Here is a 27,469-nt window from a genome sequence, read left to right on the forward strand (position 1 = left end):
GTGCCTGTGCTGCGCTGGGATGATGCCTCACGTCCTCCATCCCGGCACTGTCCTACACACATAGTGCCCTACTCACTCACTCCAGGCTGGACTGCTACTTTGAACACTCCTATCTCACACGATATGCTACAGTTACTGACCTTCTTAGCATGAGTACTTTCTATTTGCTGGTAGAAATGTGGAATTTGAGAGAAAGGGCTTGTAAATAGCACCCGAGTGCATGCATGCACACTCGGTCTCATCTCACACTATGCACCGTGATAAGGTGAATTAGAGGAACGCACTGGACACAAGTAGCACAGCTGCAATGATGAATCCTGGCAAGTGTACCTGAGCACTGAGAACACAGTGTGAGCACAGCAGAAAACAGGTGAAAACAGGTGACCCAGCCATGCAGGTAAGGGCCGCAGAGGTGCGGCAGCATGGACTTTAAAGCAGGACAGCAAACACTGGGGGAGACCACGGGAACACCTGGGTGTTGCTGGCTCAGTTTAGAGGTTGTACCACCTCTGTACTGTGCTGCCCATGCAACTAGACTAAAGCCTACATGGCCTCCAGTTATCTTAGCTGGTTTTCTTTCTTGCTGTCTTGACCATGCTTTTAGAAAACAAATTTATCCGTGCCCCTTTGTTCTGGTCTCCATTGACAGTAAGACTTCTGCCGTGATTCTTCTTCTTCTTCCCCTGCTTTTTCTCTTGATTATCTGTCTAAAGAAATTTTCCTGTCATTCTACCCCAAATTCTCTCCGTCCCTTTCTCAATTATTAATATTATTATTTTCCAGTGTCAATACTCACAGAAGCTCAGACTGGTTTCAATTTGTTGTCAAGAGCACCCACTGGTATTTGCTGGGGCAGATCTCCCCAGGGAGCCTGCACCAGAGCATTTTAGATGTCTGTCACTTCTGTCCTGGCTGCCCTTTCCCAGTACTGAGCACTGGGGTCTTGCTCAGCCCCATGTGTTGATTAGCATTCACCTGCAAAAGTCAAGCCACTTCAGCTCTTTGTCAGAAATCCTAGTTAATACAACATTTGTGGGTACAGCTTATTCAGGAAGCTTCGCAGGGCTGACAGGTGATGGCATGGGGAGGAGTGGGGGGCTGGTGGTGCTGAGCACCAGGCCACGGTGGGATGTGGTGTGCTGAGCCATCAGTGCTGGTGCTGTGGCAGCCCCACCAACCTAGCTGGTTTCGAGGACACTGCTAGCGGTTCAGTCAAGGCCCCGAGAGGTGCTTTCAATAAAGTAGGAACTTGAGGGCTATTCACATCAATTTAAGGCAACTGCCCCATCAAGGCAAGCTGGGCAGAGCCCTCAGTACTCGGCTTGGCTTGAAGTCAGGAAATCCGTGCGGTAAAAGCCACTTACTTTGAAGCTCAATTACTCACGGCAGACTGAAAGCGAGCACCCAGCGCCTCCAATTTTCGGGGGGCTGTGGCGTGCGGCCCTCCCGGGCGGCTCCGCGGGGGTCTTGGGGCAGGCACCCCGAGACCAGGCGGGGAGGGGGAGCCTCCCCCCTCCTCTTCGCACTCCTCCCCTCCCCTGCCGCCCCCCCTGCGCACAGCCGCTCTCCCCTCGCCCCCCCCAGCCCCATCCCCAGCCCACCCCCGCCGCCAGCGGAGACGCCCGCTCCGGCTGCCGCTGCCGCTGCCGCTGCGGTTGCGGCTCGGCGCCGCCCCCGGCCCCCCCCGCCGCCTCCCGGGCTCTCCGTGCCGCCGCCGCCGGGGCCGGGGCCGGGGCCGGTGCCGGGGGCGGGCCGGGGGCGGGCCGGGGGCCGCGGGCTCGGCCGTCGGTCCCGGCGCGCCGGCTCGGGGGCCGGCTCGGACCATGCACCGCGCTGCCTCCAACCAGCGCTCGGTCTCCTCCTCCTCGGGCTCCTTCCAGCCGCCGCCGCCGCCGCCGCCGCCGCCGCACGCCGCCGACCGGCAGCCCCTCTTCCCGGGGGGCTCCAGCAGCGGCGGCAGCCGGCGGGGCTCGGGGTCGAGCTCGGGCTCGGCGCGGGCCCGCCGCCCCCGCAGCCCCCGCAGCAGCCCCGGCGAGGAGGAGGAGGAGGAGGAGGAAGAGGAGGAGGAGGACAGCATCAGCATCAGCAAGCCCCTGGTGCCGCCGCCCGCCGCCCCGCCGCCCGCCGCCGCCTCGCCGCTCCCCAGCAGCAGCAGCAGCAGCGGCGGCAGCAGCGGCAGCGGCAGCAGCAGCAGCGGCAGCCCGGGCATGACGGCGGCGGAGCTGTACGGGGCGGCGGCGGCGGGCGGCGGGGCGGGGGGCGGCGGGGCGGCGGCGGGGGCGCTGCTGGGGCCCGGCGGGGCAGGGGGCGGGCGGCGCTGGGGCTTCCAGGCGCTGTCCCTGGTGCTGCTGCTGGGGCAGGGCGCGCTGCTGGACCTCTACCTGATCGCCGTCACCGACCTGTACTGGTGCAGCTGGATCGCCACCGACCTGGTGCTGGCGGCCGGCTGGGGCATCTTCTTCTGCCGCAACAGCCGGGCCCGCCGCCGGGAGCGGCCCCCGCCGCCGCCCCCCCCCGGGCCGCCGCCGCCGCACCCGCTGCTGCTGCACGGCCCCCCCGGCGGCCGCGGGGCCGGGGGGCGCGGGGCCGGGGGCCCCCCCCGCGGCGGCGACTTCGCCTACGCGCACCTGGCCTGGCTCATCTACTCCATCGCCTTCACGCCCAAGGCGGCGCTGATCCTGGGCACCTCCATCCTGGAGCTGATCGAGCTGCGCCTGCCGCTGGGCACCACCGGCTTCCGCATCACCCTGGCGCTCTCCGCCCCGCTGCTCTACTGCCTGCTGCGGGCCATCGGCACCGAGGGCTCCGGGCAGCTGCTGCTGCCCCCGCAGCCGCCGCCGCAGCACCGCGCCGCCGCCGCCTTCCTCGCCACCTGCCTCGACCTCCTCGACAGCTTCTCGCTGCTCGAGCTGGTGCTGCAGCCCGGCCGCCCGGCGCCGCTGCCCGCCCCGCTGCGCTACCTCCTCATCGCCGTCTATTTCCTCTGCCTGGCCTCGCCGGTGCTGTGGCTCTACGAGCTCAGCGCCGCCCGGCCGCCCGGAGCCGCCCGCCTGGCCCTGCACCTGCTGCTGCCCGCCGGGCTGCTGGACGCCCCGCTGCTGGCCCTGCGCTGCCTCCTGCTCCTGCGCTACCAGCAGCCGCTCTCCCTCTTCATGCTCAAGAACCTCTTCTTCCTCGCCTGCCGCGGCCTCGAGGCGCTGGAGACCTGCTGCCTCCTGCGCCCCGCCGCCGCCCCAACGCCCGCCAAGTACGGGGCCCCCGCCATGCCCCCCGCCGCCGCCGCCCCGCTGGCCCACGGGCTGTCGGACGCCGACGTGGGTCCCCACGGGTACGTCAACGCCTTGGCGGTCACCGCCCAGGGCTGAGACCCCACCGCTGCCAACAACGCTACCGCCCCGCACCGCCAGGCTTCTTCCAGGCCTCCTGCCCCTCCGCGACGCTCGGAGGAGCCCACCCTTTCCCCTGCCAAGACACCGCAGCACTGCGTGACCATCAGGGTCCGGTTTCCCTTTCCTCCCCTCAGCGGCAGGGACCGGTGGATATTTTCCCCCTCGTCTGGGAACTCCTGCTGACTGCGGTGATGGGATGCAAGCGGGGCCTGAACGACAGCCTCGCATCTTCGGGGTGCGTGCAGGGTGAGAGAAGCATGCCCTGTTTGCAGCAGGTCTCCCAACGCCGCCACCTCTGCTTCCCTGCGGAGCCCGAGGGGGTCGGGGAGCAGCAGCCGGGGAGCCTCTGGAAGCAACCTGCTCGTTTCAAGCCTAGGAGCCCCTTCCTCCTAGCCGAAAAGTCTACCTCTGTGCTCCAACCTGTCACGTCTTACGTTGACTTCTCATGCTACGGACCAGGTCCAGGGGCTCACACCCCATTTCACTACCCCCGAGACATTTCTTTCTGGTGAGAACAGGGTTTTACTGCAGCCTACTGCTTATTTCAGACAGCAGCACCCACTTGCTGGGGCTCTCATTTCTCTGTGAATATGCATGTTTACGGGATCAGTGTCAGTTTTCTTTTATGCAGAGCGTAGGGCTTCATTCCACGTAGGCCGGGAAGGCTGGGAAGATTTTCTCTGCCCCCTCTTCCCACATCTGAGTGCACGCTGAGCCTACAGGCTGCCCTGCTCTGAAACCAGGGGCCAGGTGCTGCTGGGGGTAGCCCTGTGCTCGATGCACCTCGCAGCACGGAGAGCAAAGCGCTACGGGAGTCTCTGAGGGGCTCACGAGCCTTGGCGAAAGCCCCCGCACCAGCATCCTGTCCTCCGTGTGCATGGCCATGGGGAGGGAGGACAGTTAATCGTAGGCAACCTCTCGTAGAAACACAGTTATCTTTGGTTTTAAGCTCCATGGATGTATGGTGTGGGTGAAGGCCTGCTCTTCCGCCTGGCTCCTGAAGTCCTGCGTGGAAGCAGGAGCCCAGAGGCCACGCTTGGAGGAAGGACTTTGCCCCTCACAGGCTTTTATTTTGTTATCCGGGCAAGGCTGCTTGCATCGAAATACAGCACAGTTTCCTGTCCAGAGCCTTTTTTTTCAAGCTGTCCTGGTGGCAAGGGGACCACGAGCACCACCAGCTCCTGCGCAGGGCCCACAGCAGGCCCTGCTCAGAGCTCTGTGCTCCGGCTTCAGCAGGAGAGAGCCCCCATCCCACCCCCTTCCCTGGAGCAGGACCACCACCACCACCACCTGTTTACAGCCTTCCCAACTCCCAGCTCCCACGGGCACAACCGTGGCTGCCACGGGGCTCTTCCCCCAGCCCTGGGGGCTGGACAAGATGGGGCGACGGCGCTGCCCTGCTCAGAGCTGCACCCAGGAGGGGCGGCTCACTGCTCTCCCCCTGCCACACGGAGAGCCGGCAGAGACTGGGCTTCACTTTCCCACCAGTGCTTTATTTTTAACCTGAGCCCTTGGGTGGGCAGTTGTGTGAATTTTGGCCAGTGGCCATCTCTTCTGTAACTTCTTTTTGTCCGGACAACCTTGGTGCTGTGAGTGACTGTGATTGTAAAACTGAGTACTGTAAATTTTTCCTATGTGATGTGAGCCGTGTCTAGGGGATGCTAATTTCCTGGCCGAGGGGGGTGTAGTCACAGGTCTGTTATGTCTGTACAGATACGAGTTTCCTCACACTTTCCTTTCTCGGTGTTAGGCAGGTACCAAAACCTCAGAGCCACAGTCCTAGTCAAGAGAGAACGAGCTGATGCCTGCACCTAGGAGCACTCCCTGCTTCAGTCAAACAGCTGAATGATAATGATAAAAATACATGCCCAAAATAAGGTGAAACAAAAAAAGCTATTCACCCCCAGCTATGTTTTGCTGCTCCGATGGTGTGGTTTGTGATAGCACCAGAAGTGAGTGCAACATCCCTCATACACCGAAGCATAAGTGTAGCTGAGACACCAGAAGAATCCCAGCAGAATTACTAATGAGTCCTACTTCGTGCCCCTTTATAGCACACAAGCTCCTGTTTCAACAGCGAGTGCCTTTTTTTTTTTTTTTAATTTAAAACATTATTGAGAAAATGGTGTATCAGAAACTTACATAGCCATGGCATCTTCAGACCTTTGACTACATTGAAATTAGAGTTCAAATTTGTCCCCAGATACAAAATTTGCCTGGGACAGATGACACTACAAAATGATGCTTCTGTTGTGCCAAATTCCTCTGTAGACGTAGTTCTCTATAGCCCCATGGTTTCTAGCTCATTAGTAAATGTGTTGTTTGGAAAGCATAAAGCTCTTGTAGCAGCTTGCTGTACCGAAGCCCCCCCCGCAATTAAAAGGGTAGTGCTGCTGCTACTTCAATTACTTACTCCAGGGAAACATTTAAAGCTCTGCAATGTCCTGTTTATAAGCCTGCTCCACCTTCTGAATTCCCTTCCCTTTGGTAGTTGAGCTCTCACTTCCATTCACACCCTTCTGCCACAAAACAGATCCATCTGTAGAAGAAACGCAGAGCGGTACCATCCAAGTGCAAGCAATACCTCACCCAACGCACCTTGCACACCTGCTGTAGGTTCTGCCCAACCTTAACTACTGCTCCAGGTCAGTAACACTTCGCTAAGGTTGTGCCACACAAAGACACATGGCCCTTGGAGTCCTGTTATTAGGCCTGTAGCAGAGCTCAGCTCTTCAGCATTTTGTTGCTGTTTGCTAGCCTGGCAAAAGAGACGGCTACTCCCAGAAGGAAAAAATGAAATGAAAGATGAAGCCTGTGGCCAGTGCACATTTGGCATCCCCTGGCATTAATCAAAACTTGTATTTTTTAAAAAGCAAGATTGTTAAAATAAAATTAGAAACTTGTGACTGATTTTGCGCTTTTATTCCCTCCTTTGAGTCTTGCTGAGCTTTTCAATTTTATGTTCAGGGACCAACAGATGCATTAGAGTTACTTGCTTTCCTCACATTGGATTGCTAAAATAACGTCTGGATTTTTCCGTCTAACAAACTTCTTGCAAGTGAAACTGAATCCTAAAAGCTGCAACATCGAGGGAACTACATGAGAAGGGAATGACAAAGGCAAAAAAAAATCCAGATGACACTTCTGAGCTTCCTACTTAAATGATTTACAGAAGTGAATACCACTTGAAAAGGGCTCATGGGAAAAAAAAAAAAATCATATTTAAATGCTAATTGCTGTAAAATAAAAGAAATTTCAAGAACTGGGATCAGCAAGATGACAATTATTCACATAATCTGAGAAATGGGTTCCCGCTGGAGAAACACTGAGCTCACGGTTACCACTTGCTGAGCTCCTGCTGGATTAGGTCTCATGCAGGCAGGAAATGATGGTGGCAGCGAGTCTGAAGTTTGGATGTGTGCAGAGGCTGCCCCTCTCTCTGTTTTTAGGCATTTAGCTGCAGAGAAAGCCAGCTCTCTTAACAGCCCTGCCTCGCTGACCAGCCCTGCACAGAAATTACAAGCATTCCACTTCTGTACCACTCATTTTGCAGGGACACGCACTCCCCTCCCACAAGAAGGTCTCCAGCTGTATTCGTAAGCGCCTTGCAGGCATGGTTTGGTGTTTGTCAGCTTGTTCAGTTCTGGTTCTGCCTCAGGTTTGTCTCAAATTTCTAGACGAAACGCTAACCTAAGGAATTAGGTAGAATTGAGGACATGAGAGTAGTTAAGTAAATATATCAAAAAGTATTGTTTTAATTTAAGAAACAAAACACAAGTTATAAACAAATACAATTACAAAATATGCATAATACAATATTGGTTGCAAGTCAAAAGAGTGGATTATTTTCTGAGATCAGACTTTTAAAAAGCTGAAATAAAAGAAAGCTCACAAGATTTGACAAGTAAACATAGAAAGACAAGATGACAAGCTTGTCTGAACGCAGAGCAGAAAGGCTTTGTGTTCAAACTGTTATCCAGCAGGCTGGACTGCAGAAACTGTGGTAACAAGTAAGGTAAATGCCAGCCTTGACTAGCCCAGTCTATGCTACAGGGGCCACGTGCAATTACTTGCAGGGTACAACTCTTTTTAGTGCATCCAGCCCAATCTTTTTGAAAGATCGGACATTACCATCACTGCTCCAGGAAGATCAACCCCTTAGTCTATTATTAAGAAGTTTTTACAATGGTTAGCCTGAAACACCTGTGCTTGAGTCTATAACCATACAAGGAACATCTCACTCGTTTTTGCTCAGCCACTGCCAACCTAGTAATAATCTCCACTCTCAAACAGTATCTGCTCAAGGTACACATTCCCTATCCTAGTATCCCACAGGACAATACTGGCTGCAGTCCTGTTTAAAATTTTCATTAATGATCTGGAAGATAAGGCAAAGCTTACCCTTGGCAAGTTTACAGATGACACAGAAGTGTGAGGAGTGCCTGATACACCAGAAGGCCTTGCTGCCACCCAGAGGAACCAGGGCTGGAGAAGTGGGCTGACAGAAGCTCATCGAGTCCCACGAGGAGAAGCGCAGAGCTCTGCCCCTGGGGAGGAACAGCCCCAGGCACCAGAACGTGCTGGGGGCTGCCCAGCTGGAAAGCAGCTTGGCAGAAAAGGGCCTGGGGGTCCTGGTGGGCACCGACTGGACATGAGCCAGCAACATGCCCTTGCTGCAAAGAAGGCTAATGGCATCCTGGGCTGCATTAGGCAAAGCCTTGCCAACAGGTCAAGCTTCCCTCTACTCAGCACTTTTGAGCACTTATCCAGTGCTGGTTTCCTCAGTACAGGAGAGATGTGGACATATTGGAGAGTCCAATGAAGTGCCACAAAGATGGTCAAGGGCCCATAGCATCTCCCTTATGATGAAAGGCAGAGAGCTGGGACTGCTCAGCCTGGAGAAGGCTTGGGGGGGGGGGATCTTATCGATATACATAAATACCTGAAAGAAGGGTACAGAGAGGACAGAGCCAGGCTCTTTTGATTGGTGCCCAGTGACAGGACAAGAGATAGTGGGCACACACGGAAACAGGAGGTTCCTTCTGAACACCAGGAAACACTTCTTTATTGTGCAGGTGACTGAGCACTGGCACAGGTTGCCCAGAGGCTGTAGAGTCTCTCTCCTTGGAGATATTCAAAATCTGTCTCAACATAGACCTGTGCAACCTGCACTAGGTTGCCCTGCTTGAGCAGAGGTGTTGGACCCACCCAGAAGACCTCCAGAGGTCCCTTCCAACCTAAAGCATTCTGTGATTCTTTAGAGACAGCCCCAATCTAGCTGAAATTTAAGGCACAGATCTTTAACACAGTATTTACAACAAAATATTTAAAATATGTATTAAGTTGGCATTGCAAAGTTTGCCATCCTATGAAAATCTACTCTCCAACTCCTGGCCTTGATTTCCGTCCAAGTACAATAAAACCCGCACAGTTGTAGGGAGTTCTGAAGGCACAAGTGGACGAACCACGATAATTTTTCTGCAGTCAGTCAGTGAGGATTCAATCCAACACATTTCTCCATGTAAACTGCCTCTTCTCTCCCAGTGATGGCTAGTATCTGATGCCTCTCTCCATACAGAGGTTAGAAGCAGCGATTGTTGCCCACCCGCCAGGCCATCCTGCCTCCTGGCAGCAGACAGGAAGAGCCCACCACCAAGTCCATTGCAACACCAGGACAAGAATGGTGCTGGAAATGCAGTTTCAGCATTGTGTGTGCTACCTTCCATCTGTGTATTTCAAACAGAGCAGATCCCAGATAGAGCCTAACAGCCCTCTGAAGACTGGCTCATGTCTATCAGCTCAGCTGGATACCCCCACTCAGAGCTCCGCTGAATGTCCTGGAAAAAAAGCTGCTGCTGGAGGCTCTTTAGACTGTTCAAGACCTCTGAAGAGAGTTCATGAAAGGCCACCTGGTTTTCCTGATCTTCCTCTTCCTCCTCCTCGTCCTCCTCCTCCACAAGGTCATCGGGAGGCAAAGGAGAACATCTAGAGATGTAGCCCTGGTCTGACTGGACTGACTGTCTTTGGTCTTTGCACTGGTCATCGAAGACCAACTGGTGCTGCTTGTCAGCCTCCTCTTGGCAGAAAGATGGATCTGAAGGAATGACGTTCTGCTGATAAAAAGAGTACATGAGCCCATTCAGATGGTGCCTCAGATCACCTGAAAGCTTTGCATGACTCTGGTCATCTTCTGTTGGAACTTCACAGTCATCATGGAGGATGACGTTATTCCTCATCGGAAAACTTGCCTCCAGAAGAGGAACTCCTTCCATGCAGTCCTCGTTACTCAGCACATGATGACCAAGTATATTTTTATCTTCCATGGAAGGGACAGGCTCCACTACCTGAACTTGAGGGGCCTCGTCCATAGGAATGACCATCATCTGAGAAGCTGGATCTCCACACAGATTAAGCTGAGGCTGTAGTTTACAGCCCATGCTCTCGCCTTCGTTCATGTGGAGGTTGACGACATAACAGCAGTTAGGGTCAGGCTCCCGGAGGTGCAGCTGCTGTTTCACAATCCCACCTGGTTCGCTTAGCAATGAATCCACCTGGCTCTCTCTGCTCAGGGACTGCAACTCTTCTTCATTATCCAGGCAGATGCTTTCAGCCTCAAACCAGTTTGGGTGCTCCATCTGCCAGCTCCTGAATTTTTGTACTGCTTCTTTCAATTTCCTCCCACTAGGGGTATCAATGTAGTTTTCAGCTGTGATTTCCTGGATTCGATGGATGCGCCCAGGTTCGAACTTCTCCAAGTCCTGAATCCGAAAATAAACATCCTCAAACTTGTCCATCAGTTGGTACCTGGATGTGACGTTGAACAGATCAGGTATATCCTTCTCGCTACTTATCCCATCGAAATAGCAGACTATATACATTCCAAAACAGGCTGGCTTCTTGAAATCGGGCAAGATCAAATTCAAGGCAGGGGTGAACAGATCTCCCATTGGCTTTTGCTGATCTTGCTTGAGACAAACAGGCACGCTCCCAAGCATGGCCTGCCATTTGGCCTGGGTGCCTCGTGAGCATAAGATGATGATCTTTGAAGACAGGTCTTCCATTTCCTTCTTCTGCCGAGTAAGCCAGGGTAATGGCCCCAACTCTGAGATCTGATGATCTTCTAGCAGGTCTAAGGCGACAGCAGTGCCACAGACAGTCATCAGGAACTCGGCAAACTTCAGCACCACATCCACGTACAGCAGGTGATCGGCGGAGTACACAATCCAAACCTTTCGGGGCTTTAAGGGTGGCAGAGGAAGGTCGGTAGACGGTACTGGTAAGAGACAGAAAAATATCAATCCCAGCCACATTCTTGAAATTGTAATGATGCAAACCAGTGGCAATCCGCACAGGAGGATATTAACAAAAGGTTCTAGCAACTCCCAGTTTTGAAGCTATTTTAGTAACATATGCAGGCAACACCTTACCGCGGAAGTTTTGTATTAAAGCCCAGACAGTGGAGCTATGATTTATAATAATGCTTGGGTGGTTCATGGAATTTCACCACACAAAAGTAAAACACATTGTCTTCAAGAGGCTTGAAAACATACGTTCCCTGCTGGAGAGCTGAGTGAACCCCAAAACAATCTCCTCTTCCTATTGCTTAAATGATTATCAAGGGTTCTTTTGCCAGTACAGCCTTAGATCTGTCAAAAAAACCCCACCACTTTACAAAATAATTATCTCCAGTCTGCCAAAGACAGCATTCCAACTTCCATATCCTCTGTCCAATGCTACTGAGCACAGGAGAACCCCTTTTTAGACAACTACCCAAGACTTCCAGAATATATTACGTGTGTGATGGCACACAAGCAGGACATCTTACCAGTTTGCAAATCATTATGGCTGCATTTCCCTTGTTGGTGTGCTGGAAGAGAGAGAAAGTCACTGTCAGTTCTGAAAACAAGAAATAAAATTAGCCCCTTCATGTGACAACCCCTTCCAATGGCTACTTTCAAAACCCAAACTCTTCAACAGCATGGGGATAAAGAAGACATGGGGAGGGAGAAGCCTAATAAGAAGTATACTAAATGAACAAAGACTCTCCTACAGCCAATTTTACTTCACTACATTTTCCGCTGGAGAGGAGAAGGAATGCACATACAACCCGTTTTCTCCATCTTCCTCAGATCTGAACAGCCTATCAAAAAGTACAGAACCCCCAAACATTCTTCTACTTGTTAAAGAGAAAACAGTTTTTTTTTTTTTTTTTTTTTTTTTTTTTTTTAAGAGAGTTTTTTCTTAAGAGGCTTCTCTAAAGAGGTGACTAAAATGTCCCAAGCTAAATGTTACAGTTAAATTTTATACTAAGAATTTTTCCAAAATATTTCCAATTTCTCCTCTCAGGTAAAAGCGCAGTTGCGAGTTGCACAGTTTCCCTACAATAACTGTCCCATAGATACAGCAAAAAAGGCTAGGAGTTAGTTCTTAATCACTCAGTTTTCCAGCCTGCACAAAGCACATCTTTGTGTCCTATTCTTCTTCCACATTCACTGAAAAACATTACTTAAACTCAAAATAGTATGAAAATGAATTTTGCAGACTTTGGGGGACAGGGGAAAGACCATGTTCTGGACAAACAGGAAGCTTCTGGCTTGCAAAACTCTTACAAAATGCAGAAGAAAAATAAATGGAGAGGAGTTCTGTAGCAATCTGCAGTAAACAAAGGGCTGAACTATGGAGTTCATTTTTCCCCTTATGAGCTCTTAAGCTTTATGAAAACGGAGCATCAGACAGCATAATTCACTGGCAGCTTTACTTAACTAGGTGGATGGTATTAGGCTGCTACAAGTTCCACGATGTAGAACAGAATAAACAGTTTACATAGGCATTATTTTAGTGGCAGTACATCAGAATGGCAAGGAAGAAAAGAGTAAGAGGAGTAATTACAGAAGTAGGAAAAATATTTTTAGCACTGAGTCTTTTGTTTCTAGGTGGTATGAGTCTTACCTGCTCGCTTTTTGGTCATACAAATGACACCTGCTATGACTGATCCCACCAGTAATACACAGATCCCAGTGATACACCAGTAGAGCCATATAATCATATCATCTGTGGTACAAAAAGAGCACTCAGACATTGCTTTATACAAATAATGAATTTCACTCAGGAAGCTTCTTGAACAGCAGGGGCCAAGGGAGAAGGACTGTGGCTTTGCCCAAAACGATGGGTGATCCAGTACTTCACCCTTACAACATACCGCAGGCGGTATGACATCCTGTTTTCACAATGATGCTCTGCACCACAGACTTGCTCCACAAAGAACTGTATGTGCAACACATTGAAAACACAGACCAATAACCTTCCTTTGTACACAGCAATCAGTGCTTATCCGGCTTTGACAGGCATGCTGCCCATGTCCTGCCTGTTTCATGTAATATATCTTCAAAAATTTATTTTTTATTTTTTATTTTATTTTTTTTTTTTATCATTTTTGGTGAAGCATTTTTTCAAACTCCGGTGTTTTTTCCTTTTTACTTCTCTAGCAAAACCAGCACCTTACAGGTCTTGGTGCAGCAAAAAAAAAGATGTTAAATCATTATGCACACGATTTATCTTGACATTCATAAAAATGAATATATGCAAGCTATTCTCTCCAAGAGCTGCTTTATATTATGCAAAATTCTTAACACTAAGCAAAGTGACAGATAGTGTTTCAAATTAAGATTCTTCTTGTCAAAAGTGTTTCTCAAAGAATTTTATGCAAGTGAAGTATCTCTGAAAAAAATTGCTCTCTAAGATTCATGCTGCATAAAAAAATTCATGCTGCATACAAATACTTGCCTTCAAGCATGGTGAAGTAACTCTAATACAATTCATTCTGAACTCAGTGGTACAAAGGGACATTTCCTGCTCATTGGGTCAGGGAGGATCAGTTGTTACTCTATATGACAGTAAAAGAGAAGCAAGAGAAGTTTCAGGGTACTGGAGGAGCTTCTTACCTGATGGGTCTGTACCTGCAAAAAGATGAGAGTTTCATTAAAAATTCAGCTCTCATCTGTAAAACAATTAGAATCTAATTTCGAGAAAAGGAGTACTCACTTGGAGCTGGTGAACATGGGATGAAAGTAGAGTGTCTCGGGCAGTCTGTGCCACAGTTTGCAAAGAATGGCTGAATCTGCAGTCAAAATAAATTCAGAATACAGAAGCTATTCTTAAAAGCAATTCTGTTATAACTTGACTTTCCCCTTGCCTCTTCAATCCCTGTGTTTTAGCACAGGTACACAGAAATCCCATTTCCACTTCAAAAACAAGATTAATCAGGAATACTTACGTTATTCACTATACATTAACAAGGCAGTGAGCTCCTGGGGTGGCACACCTGCCATTCCCCGACTTGGCAACCGTGTGCTAAGAAAAGCCACTGTCTACAGAGAAGACATTTATGTATATATTTAAAAAATATATATTTCTGCTATAATTATTATTTTTCTGATGTAGACAATGGCTAACCTCCAAATCTCAGAACAAATCACTGGGCAAAACCGTAACATTCCTAAACTGAACACTGCCCTGCTGAGGAAGGAGGGACATAGGGACAACAGTAAGACCCTACCTGTACTTCGTACTTGCAGCAAGCTCTTAAGTTCTTCTCCATTTTGATTGTGACATTCGCTTGTGAGTGTAGTTCACCCTGCAGAAATCAGATGTGAGTTAACAGATGGAAGAAGAAAATGGAATGAAAGCAGGAAAAGAAAAGAAGTTGAGATGAGAATATGGAGTGTAACAAAGAAGCATAAATTTCTTTCTTTCCTTTTTTTTGTATTTAGAAAAAAGGCAACAATAGACCCACAAAAATGAAACAGATAAACGGTCTGGCCACCATCACTGCAGGTGTCACATACGACTGATATGGTTATGCAAGTGAGAGAGCAGGCTAAGGCTGCACAGGTAAGAGGAAACATAATTAAGTTTATACCCTGCGTAACTTCAAATATGTTAAGCTTACAGTTTCTTAATGTTAACGTCTTAAGTTTTTAAATGTGTAAATGTATGATTAAAAAAATTCCTCATGTGTTTAATTAAAAAAGCCATCAACACTGATGCCTCTGGACACTTGAACAGAGGACAACTTGTCCTTGTTACCTGAAAAATAGCAAAATAATAAAATGATGATGTAAATATATTCTTTACAGTTCTTAGTAGAGATACTCAAAAATGAGGTATATTACTCTCTGCCAGGGAAATGTGCACACAGCAGTACCTGCTTGTGTCAATAATAACAAAGCCTATCAGTACATGGAATACAAAAGCTTAAGTATGGAAGGAATGGAAAGATTAAGCAAGCTGCATGCCATTTTATTTGCCCTCCCCCAAGGAAGGGTGGGGACTCATAACAAATATTCAGTATCCCTCCTCCCTCAGATGCTTGAAAAGGGACTTTTATGTCAGAAAACCGCATCTGCTTGGAACTTCTCAGCAACACAGGCTGTAAAACCTGCAGGAATTGATTGTCAGTTTAAGTGAAGCACCTGTTACAAACGCTCATTCTTCATCCAACCTCACTGCTTACAGACTGCTCCATGCATTAGAAAACATATCAAAAAGAGGCTCTCAAAGATCTTTTATCCACCAAATTGAAAGAAATTTCCCTTTTCCAAAGGCAAGATAATAATCGGAGAAGAACACCTTGAATATTGCAGTTCAAGTGCATTCAGTAGACCTTGGCTTCAACTCCTTGTTTAGCAACTCTTACGGAAATGTTTAAATTACCACGGAAGATATAACTGATATAATTTATAAGGTAATCACCTCTGTGACTTCACGCGTGATCATTTTACATTTCTTCTCATTCAGGAAACTGGTCACATGAATTTGGTATCGCGTTGACTCCGTCCACGGGTTAAAGCTCACAAGCAGAGTCACATCATCTAGACTTTTAGCTTGGATCCTGGGCTCCCACAGGCTGCCTGGAAGTGGTGCAGATATTCCCATGTTTCTTAACTGTCAGAAGTATTTCAGCAGGGCATTCATGACTACATGACTCAGACAAATTCTTACCTGTCTTTATACACGGGGTGGTTCTTTTCATCAGAGAGTCATTGCAGTCTGCAAGACAGACCACCAGTCACCAGTCAGAAACATTGTACTGCCATTTAGGAAAAACACCTATTTTCTTATCAGAAGCCAGACACCTAACTGAGTCTTCCTTGATGAGTAGACCTTTGTTTCAAAGCAACAGAAAAATTCTACAGCAGAATAGTATCAGTTTCCAATGTATAAACTAGTCCCTTCACTGATTTTTTTTTTTCCTGAAAAGAGATATTAATTTGAGGCCGCACCTCGAGTACTGTGTTCAGTTTTGGGCCCCTCGCTACAAGAAGGACATCGAGGTGCTTGAGCGGGTGCAGAGAAGGGCGACGAAGCTAGTGAGGGGCCTGGAGAACAAGTCCTACGAGGAGCGGCTGAGGGAGCTGGGCTTGTTCAGCCTGGAGAAGAGGAGGCTCAGGGGTGACCTTATCGCTCTTTTTAGGTACCTCAAGGGAGGCTGTAGCGAGGTGGGGGTTGGCCTGTTCTCCCACGTGCCTGGTGACAGGATGAGGGGGAATGGGCTTAAGTTGAGCCAGGGGAGTTTTAGGTTAGATGTTAGGAAGAACTTCTTCACTGAAAGGGTTGTGAGGCACTGGAACAGGCTGCCCAGGGAAGTGGTGGAGTCACCATCCCTGGAAGTCTTCAAAAGACGTTTAGATGTAGAGCTTAGGGATATGGTTTAGTGGAGGGCTGTTAGCGTTAGGTTGGAGGTTGGACTCGATGACCTTGAGGTCTCTTCCAACCTAGGAAATTCTGTGATTCTGTAATAAGAAAAGTCTAAAAACATACAGTAGTTATTAAGACAGTAATATTTGACAAGCCCTGCTGATAGAAGACTTGTACAGAGAAAGTCACAGTGGAATGAAAACTTCATACTGAGCTCTGGACCCTGAGCGCTGCAGCCATAGTTTCCTCTAAAAAGCATTCTGCCTCAGGAAAACTATGGAGTTGGAGTCTTTCTTGGTCCCAAAATAGTTTTCCACATTTACAGTTCTCTGAGCTTAATTTAGCAGATTGGCCCTGCTCTTTGGGACCTTTTTCAGATTCAAATCTGGAGTCACACATTCAACACTTAGCAATGTGGGATTTGATTTACAAGTCTCAGCTTAAACTGTGTCTCTCCTCCAGGGCTTGGACACAAAGGAAAAGAAAGAACTCCCTGCAATGGCTTGCTTAAACAGTTGAAAGAAAACATTACAGATCTTAGTTTCCAACTTTCAAGTTCATGCCCCTGTAATTCACAGGTAAGCTCTAGCCAGCAAAGCTTCCTGCCGCTGCTGACCTTGACACAATGCATTAGGTTTCTGGGGAGCAGCACAGGACAAAACCAGAAAGCTCAGTATGACCATGTATGATAAAATGTAGGATGGCTGAAAACACACGGCATACATTGCCATTTTATAATTAAGTCATGTTGTCAACTATAAGCAAGAAGAAAATTATGAAACATTTTTAAAGCTGTATATTGAATGTATTGATAAAGTAGTCAGTGCAGCCAGAGGGCACTGCAGATGCTCAGCATCTTCAGGGAAAACAAGATCTTTACTTATAAGAAAATTTTCATATACACAAGAAAGGGTCAGGCAGTCAGCTCTACCAAGTTTCTGAGAAAGTCATGCCCAATTGTGTCTTAGAAATCAAAATTCACATGCCTAAAATATGGTATTAGGAGCCAAATTTAACTTGTTCTGATTTGGACATTTTGGTCTGTAGTTCCAATTTCCACAAAAAGGGGCAAGTATGAAAGATTTAAAATTAAACGCAAGCAGCAATGATAGTCTGCAGAGAGCACGAGAGACTAGTCTACAGCCCTACTCATGTAGCTGAAATATCTTTGTACCTTTTCAGTAACAAAATTCAGATGTAACCCATCTTCAGTGAGCCCTTCAACGTGGCACTCGCACTGGTTTTCAGGTTTACTTATCACTTTCTGTTTAGAAATAGCTGTAGCAGAATCCTTAATGAGCTACAAATGCAATGCCTCAACTCAGAGCCCCAAGTCCATGGCTTTGTCTAGCTTTTTATAGAGCTTAACACATTTTTATAGCAGTATCTTCCATGCAGGAACTACTGTCAAACAGAATCAAAGTGTCTTTTCTTCACAGTATTGTCCCTCCACGTGCACCTTATTCCAAGTAGAGATTTGACAAACTGCTGGACACAGGATCCCAGAAAAAAAAAGGGACTGTGACTTGTAGCCCAAAATGATATATACACTTTGGATATAAAACAAAGGAGTATTGTAAAACATTAACACCATAGACATTCAAAATAGCAGTATTCAGAAAGGACAAGTTCTTATAACATAATCACCTTATCACCAACTTGCTCACAGTTCACGGGCTTGGTCTGGAAAAAAACAGGTCCATAAACTATCAAACAAAGCCCTGAGCTCAAGGCCTGGGGAAACTAGAGCTTCACTTACCAGGCATTGTGAGAGACGCGGACTTGCAATTGTAGTCTCCATCTACGCTCAATTTGGGCAGGTGGTAGACAGTCACTTGATAAGTTTGGCCAGGTTCCACCTCAAAACGGTTAAAAGTGAAATTCCACTGAAAACAAAACACATTCGAGGGCATAATTTGAGACTGCTGTGCTATCAAGACACTGAAATTATCAGTTGAGGGGTACGGTCCCATTGTGTTGCCTCATCTTATATGATCTTTTTTCTAAAGCTTGATTGTAAGGAAAAAAAAAAAGGAACTCATTCATTAAATGTACCAGTCCTCTGGTCTGTCTCCAATTCTTGTGTTTGGAATGAGGAGGAGAAAAGGAAAAAAAAAAAAAAAAAAGCAAACAGCTATCTCTTGGGATCCCTGAGCTGATACAAGGTCTCATGCCAAATAACTTTGTGCAGTTCCCACTGAACTACATTCTGAATTTACGTAAGGAGATTAGGCTAGAATATGCAGCTTTGAGACTGAAAGTTTAGTCCTGTATAAATCTTGCTGTGCTGTGCAAGCGCTAAGCATTTAGAATTGCACCTGCATGTGCATCATTCTGTACTTGGCCTTTCCAGAGATATATATTGTTAAATTTATTGTTAAATCGTTTTCCCATGTATCAGCAATGCTGTGCAAATTCTGGGAGAGGCAATGGCTCCAGTGGGTAAGCCAACCTTCATCCACTTCTGGGTGCTAAAGACCCAGCTCCAAATTCCTCTTGTTCATAAGAGGAGCTGTGGATGCTCAGCTCTTTCCTGATGAGCTCCCAAAAGAGAGCATAGACTGGAAGGACCAGGTTGGCACTTTATTCCACAGCAATAGAGTATGTGAGAGAGAGGTTGGTAAAATGAAAGACCAAGTTACAGAGGCTGTTAAGTGTCATGACGATTAAGCACAATGCAAAAACTGCCACAGTTGTTTGCTTTAAGCAGCACCTAGAACAGTGACACATGCTAGGCACCGAGAGGAACAATACTTAAATCCTGAGAATGGTAAAAGTGAAAGAGAAACCAAGGTAAGCAGGCATTGTACATTGTCACATGCAAGCATAAACCAAACTAAAAATGAAACCAGGTCTCAGGGTCAATATCCCGATCGTTACGTCAGCTCCTCTGACTAACCAGCCTGTACGTAATGGAAAAAGCAAAAGGTAGCCTCGCTATAAAATGGGGAAAGCGGAACCAAACCCCTGGACTAGAATAAGTAGTTTGGGGTCCTTGGCACTCACCCGGCCTCCGTCCGGACGGACCTGAAGCGGCAATTTGTTCTGAAACTCAAACTGGGCGCAGACCTGTTGGTTGCTGCTCACTTGCATCACAGCCAGCTCTGCCCCTCGGAGGTACCGGATGCTAGCTGCAGGCACAGGGCAGAGAGAGAAGTTTTCCTTTTCCTGTCAGCTGCACGGGTACAGGTTGCAGCCCCCCCAGAAATCACCGCCGTGCTTGCTCTTGTCACGGTCTGACTCCTTTTGAAGTGCTGGGAACCCCAATACAGAGATAACTTGCCATGAAAACAGCGAGTATGCAGGGCTGACTGACACCACTGCTGGTGCCTGACACCACTGCAGGTTGTCCTGCACAGCAAGAGCTCCAGCCCTGCAAACAAAGGGGCAGAGCAGAAGGCAACTCTATCTTCCAGACACTCCGGCAGTTCATGGGTTTGGTGCCCTGTTTAGCTCTGCCTCTCAGTACTGCTTTACACAGTTTTGGCACCAGAGCAAATATTGGGATTGTTTGTACCAAGTAAAACAATGAGAAAATCCAGAACCACGGCTACTTCAAATGACAGTCTTACCTGAGTCATTCCTGCTTCTATGCTACTACAGCTGCACTGAGATAACAACTCTATACCACCCTCAGACACAGGTCCTGCAGAAGCAGGAAACAAATGTGCTTAACCCTGTCTTGAATCAGTGAAAAAATTGTGAATGAGTGCACACAAGCACAACACCAGAAACAAAATCAAATTTATTTGGAGAGTAAGGAAACTTGACCAACTGGTACTTGTTAAGCCTCCAATAAGACAATTAGTCCTTTACCAAGACACACACACATACAGGAAATTTGAGTTACAAGGACAGGATTGCCCTAAATGGGAGGCACTTACACTGGGTTAACAGCACATCAACTACTATATGCATGCTCTCAAATTAATTGTAATTTGTTCAGTTCGTAGATGTAATTCAACTGCATGAGAATGCCGCAGTCACTATTATTGCCTTGAAAGGGCACAGTTTGCACTGCAAACCTCCTTTTTCCCCCCTTACTACTGTGGGAAATGTACATGCTGTTCTTCATTTCGTTTTTATCAGCCCTTCCCATTTTAAATGTCACTATCCCACATGCATGGGAACATTTTCAATTCTTGAATACCCAGCATACTCAAAGTTCAGATTCAGTCTTCAAAAAAAAACAAAACACAACCAAAAACAAAACCACTCCTTAAACGAAACCAAAACAAAGCAAAGCAGCCAAACACCCAAGTTTCAAAGCTGTCCTTCCACAACTAGGCCAGTGAAAGTTTTCATATCACAGTTTTCCTTACCAGACCGCACCTCATTGCTCTGCTCCACATCCCACAACCACCTCTTACCATCGGTGGCCACCTTCCACTCTATCCGAAGCACGGGGAGCAGCTCTCCATCTGTCTGACGGAAAACTTCAGAGGAGACGTGAAGACTGCTGGGGGCAGAAGGTGTCCAGGTCTGATTCTGCAGCCAGCTTCTCTCTATGCAGGTACCTGCCCAGCAAGCGAAAGCTGTTATTCAGAGCAGGGCAGAGGGAAGCCTGCTTAACTGCAGTTATTGTCTGCCCTTTTGGTGAGGGCAACACAGAGGGTAAATCTGCATGACAGACTGCTTCACTGCTCAAAAAAGCAGTTTTCAGCATGCAAATACTTTATAAATTACCTGTAACGTTCTGACCTCAGTGTCTCCTGCAGCAAGTCACTATCTCGTTGCTAAAACACATCTGTGTTAGAAGACCAGTGCTAATTTCAAGCCTTCCAGTGATAATGTCAGATGCCCAGGCAGTTTTTAAAACAGCGTAATTAACTTTTAGAACCTTCCAGTGACTGCTCGTTACACCTTGCCTAAACTAATGAGCCCGCTGGACAGAAAAAATGATTTATGTCCGTCTGTACAGCACTAGGGAAAGCAGGTCCTGTAATCTCATCAGAAAATGCAATCAGGTATGACAGGCATTAGACAGACATGATGTACTTAGGCTTTTGTCAGACATTTGACTTATTACCAGAGCACATTAAAAATAGCTCTGCTGAGTATCAGCGGAGCACAAGAACCAGGCTGACAAAACAAGGAGGAGTTGCAAGTGGGAAACCATTACTGTTGGGATGTCTTAAATAGCTCTGTGGGGGCGAGCGTAGGCCCAATGGTATGCATTTTTCTAAAAAAGATAAAAAAAATAAATCCAGAAATAAATAGAAAATACCTAATAATAGCATATCTGATAACTGTCAGGCTGGGAAGAGGGGCAGAACTGCCAATAAAAACAGTATCTGTGTCCTTTGGTGTACAGGACCATTCAGACAAAACACTTTTTGGTGCACATCTGAGCACACGTTGGGTAGGCCACATCTACCTAACAAGAATTTATAACAAGATTTATTTATAACAGCACTGCTGAAAGACCAGCAGAAGAGCTACTGAGCATGAGCTGTGCCACGCAATCTATGAATCACACCAACAGGCAAGTGTCATCTCGGAATATATCAAAAACGAAAAAGGATAAGAGGTGAAATGATTACAGAGGCTTTGCAGAGCTCAGTATGTAATTCTTCAGCTGTTTGGTGCATCCACACAAACACTAAACCTGTTCCTGACAGCCTGGCTTTAGGCTACGGAAATCCTCACACGCTCATTTTACCTAAGATCTGGAGAAAACCTGGTAGAATTGAAGTACCTTACAGAGAAGTATGTTAAGTACTAACAAATCTTTTCCCTACAGGAGAAAAACACAATATGAGCGAAGAGTAAGAATTCAAACTAAATCCTCTAATAAGGCAGCATTTTAATGGTGGAGCTGCAGCTGGGCTTAGCTCTGCTGCCAAGCTGTATTCCTGCATCTGGCTGCCAATGGGAAATATGACCCAACCCGATCCCACCCAACCTCTCTCCTGCCTAAAACATTAAAACCTGGTTATTTTCAGCAGTCAACTCCTTGGTTTGGCATGCCAAGCACGGCTCCAGAAATGTGTGTGCCAACACCTGCACACTAAGGAGTTCTGCCACACCCCCAGATGCCTCCACGTACCAAACAGAGGAATGCTGAACAGGCTTTTTTTTTTAAGCATTAACAAAAAATTACAGTGAAGTGTATCAGGTCTGTGTTATTGGTAAGACTTGACCCCTTATGCCTGCTATGACCGCTCACACCTGTGTTCAGGAGGACCTACAATACCTCCTTTCCTTTCCCAATGCACTGTGCTTCACGCCTGATGATTTACTCCTTGCTCTCTGCTGCACCCCTTTACGCCCCTTCTTCTTTCAAGTTCATACATTAATTTTCCATCAAGTACTACCATACACGTAGTAGTTTGTAATGAACACATACCGACAAATTTGTCTTAAAAGTACCATTTCTTTACAAATTGACTGTCCTTCTTTTAAATACTAACTAAATGAGTAAGGTTGTATGCTTCCCACACACCCCAACCATACCCTGGAAAGGAGACTTAACTTCCTATTCTTCTTTTAACTGGAGCTGATCAAGGATCAAACTGAAAACTCCCAAAGCCTGGCATGACAGCAGTGCTGTTGCACAACAGCAACAGAGTCGCTTTACATCTCCCCAACTTCAGTAGAAAGAGCTTGCTGCATGAACCCAGGTGAAAGATAGAAAAAAGCATGATCTGATAAGAAGACATCAATAAAGAAAAAAACGTAACTTACTATTTTCTACGAGGCAGTTTAAATCCTGTTGGGGAAAAGAAACAAACAGGAATATTGTTAATGAACTGATAGAAAAGAAACTGGGTTGACAGCGATTTGCTTCTGTTTGGTGGCAGAAACAATTTAATGGCAACGCTCCCTCTCAAACCTTGAGCAAAAGATGGCAGATGTGGCATTAAGGTCCTGGTGCTTATAAAACAAGCGTGCCATCCAACCAGCCAACTCCCCCTGCTCCCCAGGAGTCAGCAACTCCCACGCAGAGCCCCCCAGCTTCTCCTGGGACCCCCCAGCCTCACCGCTGGGCTGGGAGCCTTGGGACAAGGAGCACAGAGAGCCCTGCAACCGTGCCCTGTGCTGGGTGGAGGAGCTGCAGTGTAGCCTAGAGCAGAGCGTGTCTGTGTGCTTGTTGTAGACCTGTGAGAAACACAGGGGGAGCTTAGCTGGTTTTGTCATGCTCAAAACGTCACAGCAGCCACCGCTAAACTGGTAGTTTGAATATCAGGTAGCAGGCTGGTCCGAACCATACTCTTACAATTACTCCCCACATTGCGGAGAAATCCTCCATCGAGCATTTATATCCTGTAGCACTGAAAAACACAGGTTATGCGTATATTTAACACAAATTAAGAGTTGCAGCCTCTGCCTTCCCCAGCAGCTGTCACACGTGACGAGGCCGTGCTTTCCTGGCAAGGGACGAACATCTGCCTGCCGGGGATAGAGAACTTGTGAACAAAGTCCTTATTTTGCTTTGCTTGCTTTGATTCACCAGTTAATCTGTCTTTATCTCAGCTCGGGATTTTTCTTGCTGTACCCCTCCGACTCTCCCCCACCCCGCTGCAGGGAGCAGCTGTGGGGCTGAGTAGCTATCCAGGGTGAGCCCACAACAGGCAATGAAAATAATGGGCTACTAGCCATGTCTTTTTGTTTGCAACTTAATGATTGCTGTTAAAACCTGACAATTAATATTCAATCATTTTGTCCGTCTGCTGTTCCAGTTATCAGCAGTTATTGTAAACTGCACCCCGATAGGGCCCTTATATAAATGATGAGGCTTTATTTGCCTGGAGGGCAGCAGTACCTGCTTTCACCTGCGTGCTGGTGTTTCTGTTTGTTAGCAGACGAGACAATTAACCGAGCAACAGTTGCAATTCCTGCTTTTTGTTTCATTATCAGTGTGAATACTGAACCAGCACAGCACACCAGTGGATTCTCTCTCCCTCCAGCTGTATTGTTCCAGGTGGGGTGCTTGCAGTGGTGTTCCCAGCATACACGTAGGTGAGACTCTTTCCTTTCTGGCCACATTGCCACCAGAGGGGGGAAAGGATCCTCCCTCCACAGGGCAGCTTGCACCAGTTCAGCTGTTAGCCCACTGCCTTCCCGATCCCCAAAGCCTCACAGGGGCGACCCAACGGCTCCAAATGCCCAGAAGAATAACTAATACGGCCGGGAGGTCCTCGCTGTTGGCATAAGGAGGCTGAGCTAACAGAAGATGATGAAGTGACAGCGCAGACACAGCTTTCCACCAGAAAATGTAACTCCAGAGAATGGCAGCCAGAAAACAGGAAGGAACTGAAGACAAAGACAAGCCAGTTTTGCAGTAAAATAAGCCAGTTACCTCTAGATTTGCACTGGGGGGAATATTGCTGGCTTTCCCTTGTAAAGGTCCGCCCGACCCACTATCTGACGCACCAGCTCATTCAGGCTGCACTAACAAAGCCGTGGTCAGCAGAAACAATTAACCTAGTTTCCCTCCTTGAGCAAACAAGTTTAGATGATACAACAGAAATTAAGTTGCAGTGGTGATTTTCTGCTCGCCCACGTAGAGGTGGAAGCAAGTCAGAAGCGTTGACAGAGTCAAGACGCGTGCCAGGCCGCACGCAGCAGACGGGCGAGCTGCTGATGGGAAGAAAGGGAACAACAAATGCAGAGCTCTGCATAAAAGCTGAAGATAAAGCCCGCAGTCATGCAGCCTGCTTGCTGGGCACATTGTTATAGGAGAGGCCTGAAGCAAGATGTTCTCTTCTCACTATTTTCTTATTGCCTTTCAGGCCTGACAAGCCAAGCTATGGACATAAATACGAGAGCAAGAAGGTTGCGAGGCTGAAACTCTTACTGGTAGAAAAGGACAGGCACAGTCAGCTCCTCTCAGTTTCTTGTCCTGTTTCCACAGAAAGCTAAGCAACTGTTTTGTTTACTTTTTGAAGCCTTTTTTTTTTCTTTTTGACAGCAGAGAAGAACAGACCATATGTCGTAGAGATCATACGAATGTGGAAAAGAAAAAAAAAAAAGAAACCGATTAACAGCACCATGTCATAACAATTCAATTAAATTAATTGGAGGCTGAGATTTCCCGGCAGGATGCTGTGGTAACTAGCAAGAAACTGAAGCAAGCTGGGCAGGCATCCAGTTTTCCTTTAAAGAGCAACTGCTGAATGGGAAGGGCTCCAGCTTCCCAAAATCTGCCTCTCACCTAGGAGGCACTCTGCATATCTCCTGAGGCTTGGCTGATTTGAGGTTTACTGAAGTTTCCCTGTCCGGATTCATCGGTTCAAAGAAGCAGAGATCAATAGGACGTGAACATGTTTTATGAATACTTACTGAAAAATGGTTTGTTTTAGGAAACAGTCATCTTCTACAGCAATGGTTTGTGGCTTTTTTGTTTGTTTGCTTTGTTGTTGTTTAGTTTAGAAGCCATGGAGAAAAATGCTCTCTTGTACTAACTCTCAGCAAAATAAAAAACAAACTCAGAAGTTGAAGTTTCTTTGCAAAAAAATAAATAAATAGGGTTTTCTTTATCATGTCTTGGTAACTTCGATCACTAATCTTTTTTTTTTTTTTATGCCAAGATGTCCAGAAATATTTGGAAGTTTGCAAGAACGGACCAGGAAAAGTCTTCCACACATGTATCACCACCACTCATCTACGTGAAAGATGCTGCATCCATTCTTCTCCAGACTTGTAGCGAATACCCATCACTTCCAAGACCAAAACAGGCACACACCTCACCAAACCCTTAAAGCTGGCAGGGCTGTTACAAACAGCATCCCCCTGGGACGTGAGGCATGCCCCATCAGGAAGCGGTTAAGCCCAGTGGCTGAGCACCATGATTAAACACTTCACAGTGAACAACCAGATGGGTATTTGAGTGTGGGTTGATCTTCCCTGTGCCTAGCAAGAAAGCCCAGCCCCTCCTGCCTGGAGATGACACATCCAAGTAACAGTTACTGGAAAGAGCTGGGTTCACAGCTGTGTTATTCAGCCTTACGGCCGGGCAGGTTCAATGTCGCAGTGGTGAATAAGGCCCATTAAGGTCCTTTGCTGGCGTTTTAAGAAGATGAGCTTCTGCTAACGAACACCTGAACACTTCGTTTTACTTTTAGTTACAGTTACAGGTGTCTACTGATACCCACACAGTACTTTCACTCCTCAGCTCCGAAACAGCCCCTGCCACATCAGGGCTTGGCTTGAAAACCGCTGCTGCTCGCCCTGCCCTACCCGAGGCGGCGCGGGCAGGAGGAAGCGGTCCCACTGCAGCCACCCCGAGGGGCCCGGCGCAACCGTCGGAAAGGGAAGGGAAACGGCTCCCGCCTGTCGCAACGTGGGCCCATCGAGCTCCTTGCGACGCGTGCCTGCAGCTGGTCCTTGCGCAGAGGCTGCTGGAGGGCTTGCTGCTGAGCCGACTCGTTTCTCAGCGTCAAAGCCCAAGCACCAGGGACCCGCAGGAGCTCCACGACGTGCGACTGACGGGCTCCGCGTGACGAGCGGCATTTGGGATACCCACTGTTGTGTTAGACGCCTAAGCAATTTTGTAATATCCTCCTTCCCCTTCGCTAAGACCTTGCGCTCGGTGATTTCACAACAGCCGGCCTGAAGTCAAGCTGCAGGAGCGGGGCACTTTCTCGAGGCGTTTTTAAATAGGGGCGAAAGCAGCAGTGGGGAGGTCGGGTAAAAAAAAAAACCAACAGCATAAATACGCGGCCAAACTTTGGGCGAGCGGACAGAGCAGACAAAGGATAGGAAACGCGGACAGGAAAAGGTTGCAGAAGGAGAGTGTCACAGGTTGGGAGGGGAGAGGGGGAAGGCACAGGACACCCCGTGGGCCAGCGCTCCCCGGGCAGGCAGGCACTTCCCCGGCACGCTGCCCAGCCGTCGCACCCCAGCCTCTTCCCTCTGCCTAAGGGCACAGGCAGCGCTCAGCCCCTTGCTCGCACTCCTCACGGGCACCCCGGCTCCCCTCCCGTCCCGTCCCGTCCCGTCCCGGCTCCTCGCCCCCGGTGCCCCTCGTTCCCCCGGCGCTTACCGGCTGGGAGCAGCTGAAGGGCGGCGCGGCGGCGCCCAGCAGCAGGCGCAGCGCGGCGGCGGCGGGGAGGAGGAGGCCGAGGAGCAGCAGCGGCCCCGCAGCCGCCATGGCCCCGCCGAGCGGCCTCGGGGCTTCCGGGCTCCGACCTGGGCGCGGGGCCGGGGCGGGACCGGCCCTCACCTGAGGAGGGGCCGCGGCGGCGGGGCGGAGCCGGGGAGCTCCGTGGGGCTGCGGGGAGCTCGGCCCCTTCTGCTCCTTCTGCTCCGTGACGCAGCCCGGGCCGAGCACCTGGGCCGGGAGCTCTCTGCTCTGGCAGGAGGCAGCACAGCACAGCACAGAGGGACTGGGTTTGCCTCGTTCCTGTCCAACAGCACAGCCTGCGGCTGCCCGAGGCTGC

The 27,469-nt window shown here is 48.5% G+C and overlaps 2 protein-coding genes across 2 annotated transcripts; one reads left to right on the plus strand and one right to left on the minus strand.

The window, feature by feature from the left end:
- Positions 1-1,823: 1,823 nt before the first annotated feature.
- Positions 1,824-3,365, plus strand: TMEM121B (transmembrane protein 121B; the record flags this gene model as incomplete). Its single annotated transcript, XM_082751833.1, has 1 exon — positions 1,824-3,365. One exon carries the CDS (start codon positions 1,824-1,826, stop codon positions 3,363-3,365), a length of 1,542 nt encoding a protein of 513 aa, XP_082607959.1.
- Positions 3,366-7,061: 3,696 nt separating this feature from the next.
- IL17RA (interleukin 17 receptor A) lies at positions 7,062-27,343 on the minus strand. The gene is made up of 13 exons (XM_082777859.1): positions 27,073-27,343; positions 22,773-22,797; positions 20,456-20,602; positions 19,092-19,216; positions 17,845-17,971; positions 15,390-15,437; positions 15,141-15,298; positions 13,945-14,022; positions 13,431-13,506; positions 13,331-13,345; positions 12,339-12,440; positions 11,215-11,256; positions 7,062-10,662 (listed from the first exon to the last, which is right to left on the minus strand). Exons 1-13 carry the CDS (start codon positions 27,178-27,180, stop codon positions 9,152-9,154), a joined length of 2,562 nt encoding a protein of 853 aa, XP_082633985.1. The 5' UTR covers positions 27,181-27,343; the 3' UTR covers positions 7,062-9,151.
- Between the last annotated feature and the right edge of the window lie 126 nt (positions 27,344-27,469).

This window comes from Aythya marila, assembly GCF_965140915.1.
Source record: "Aythya marila genome assembly, chromosome: 1".
Lineage (NCBI taxonomy): Eukaryota > Metazoa > Chordata > Aves > Anseriformes > Anatidae > Aythya > Aythya marila.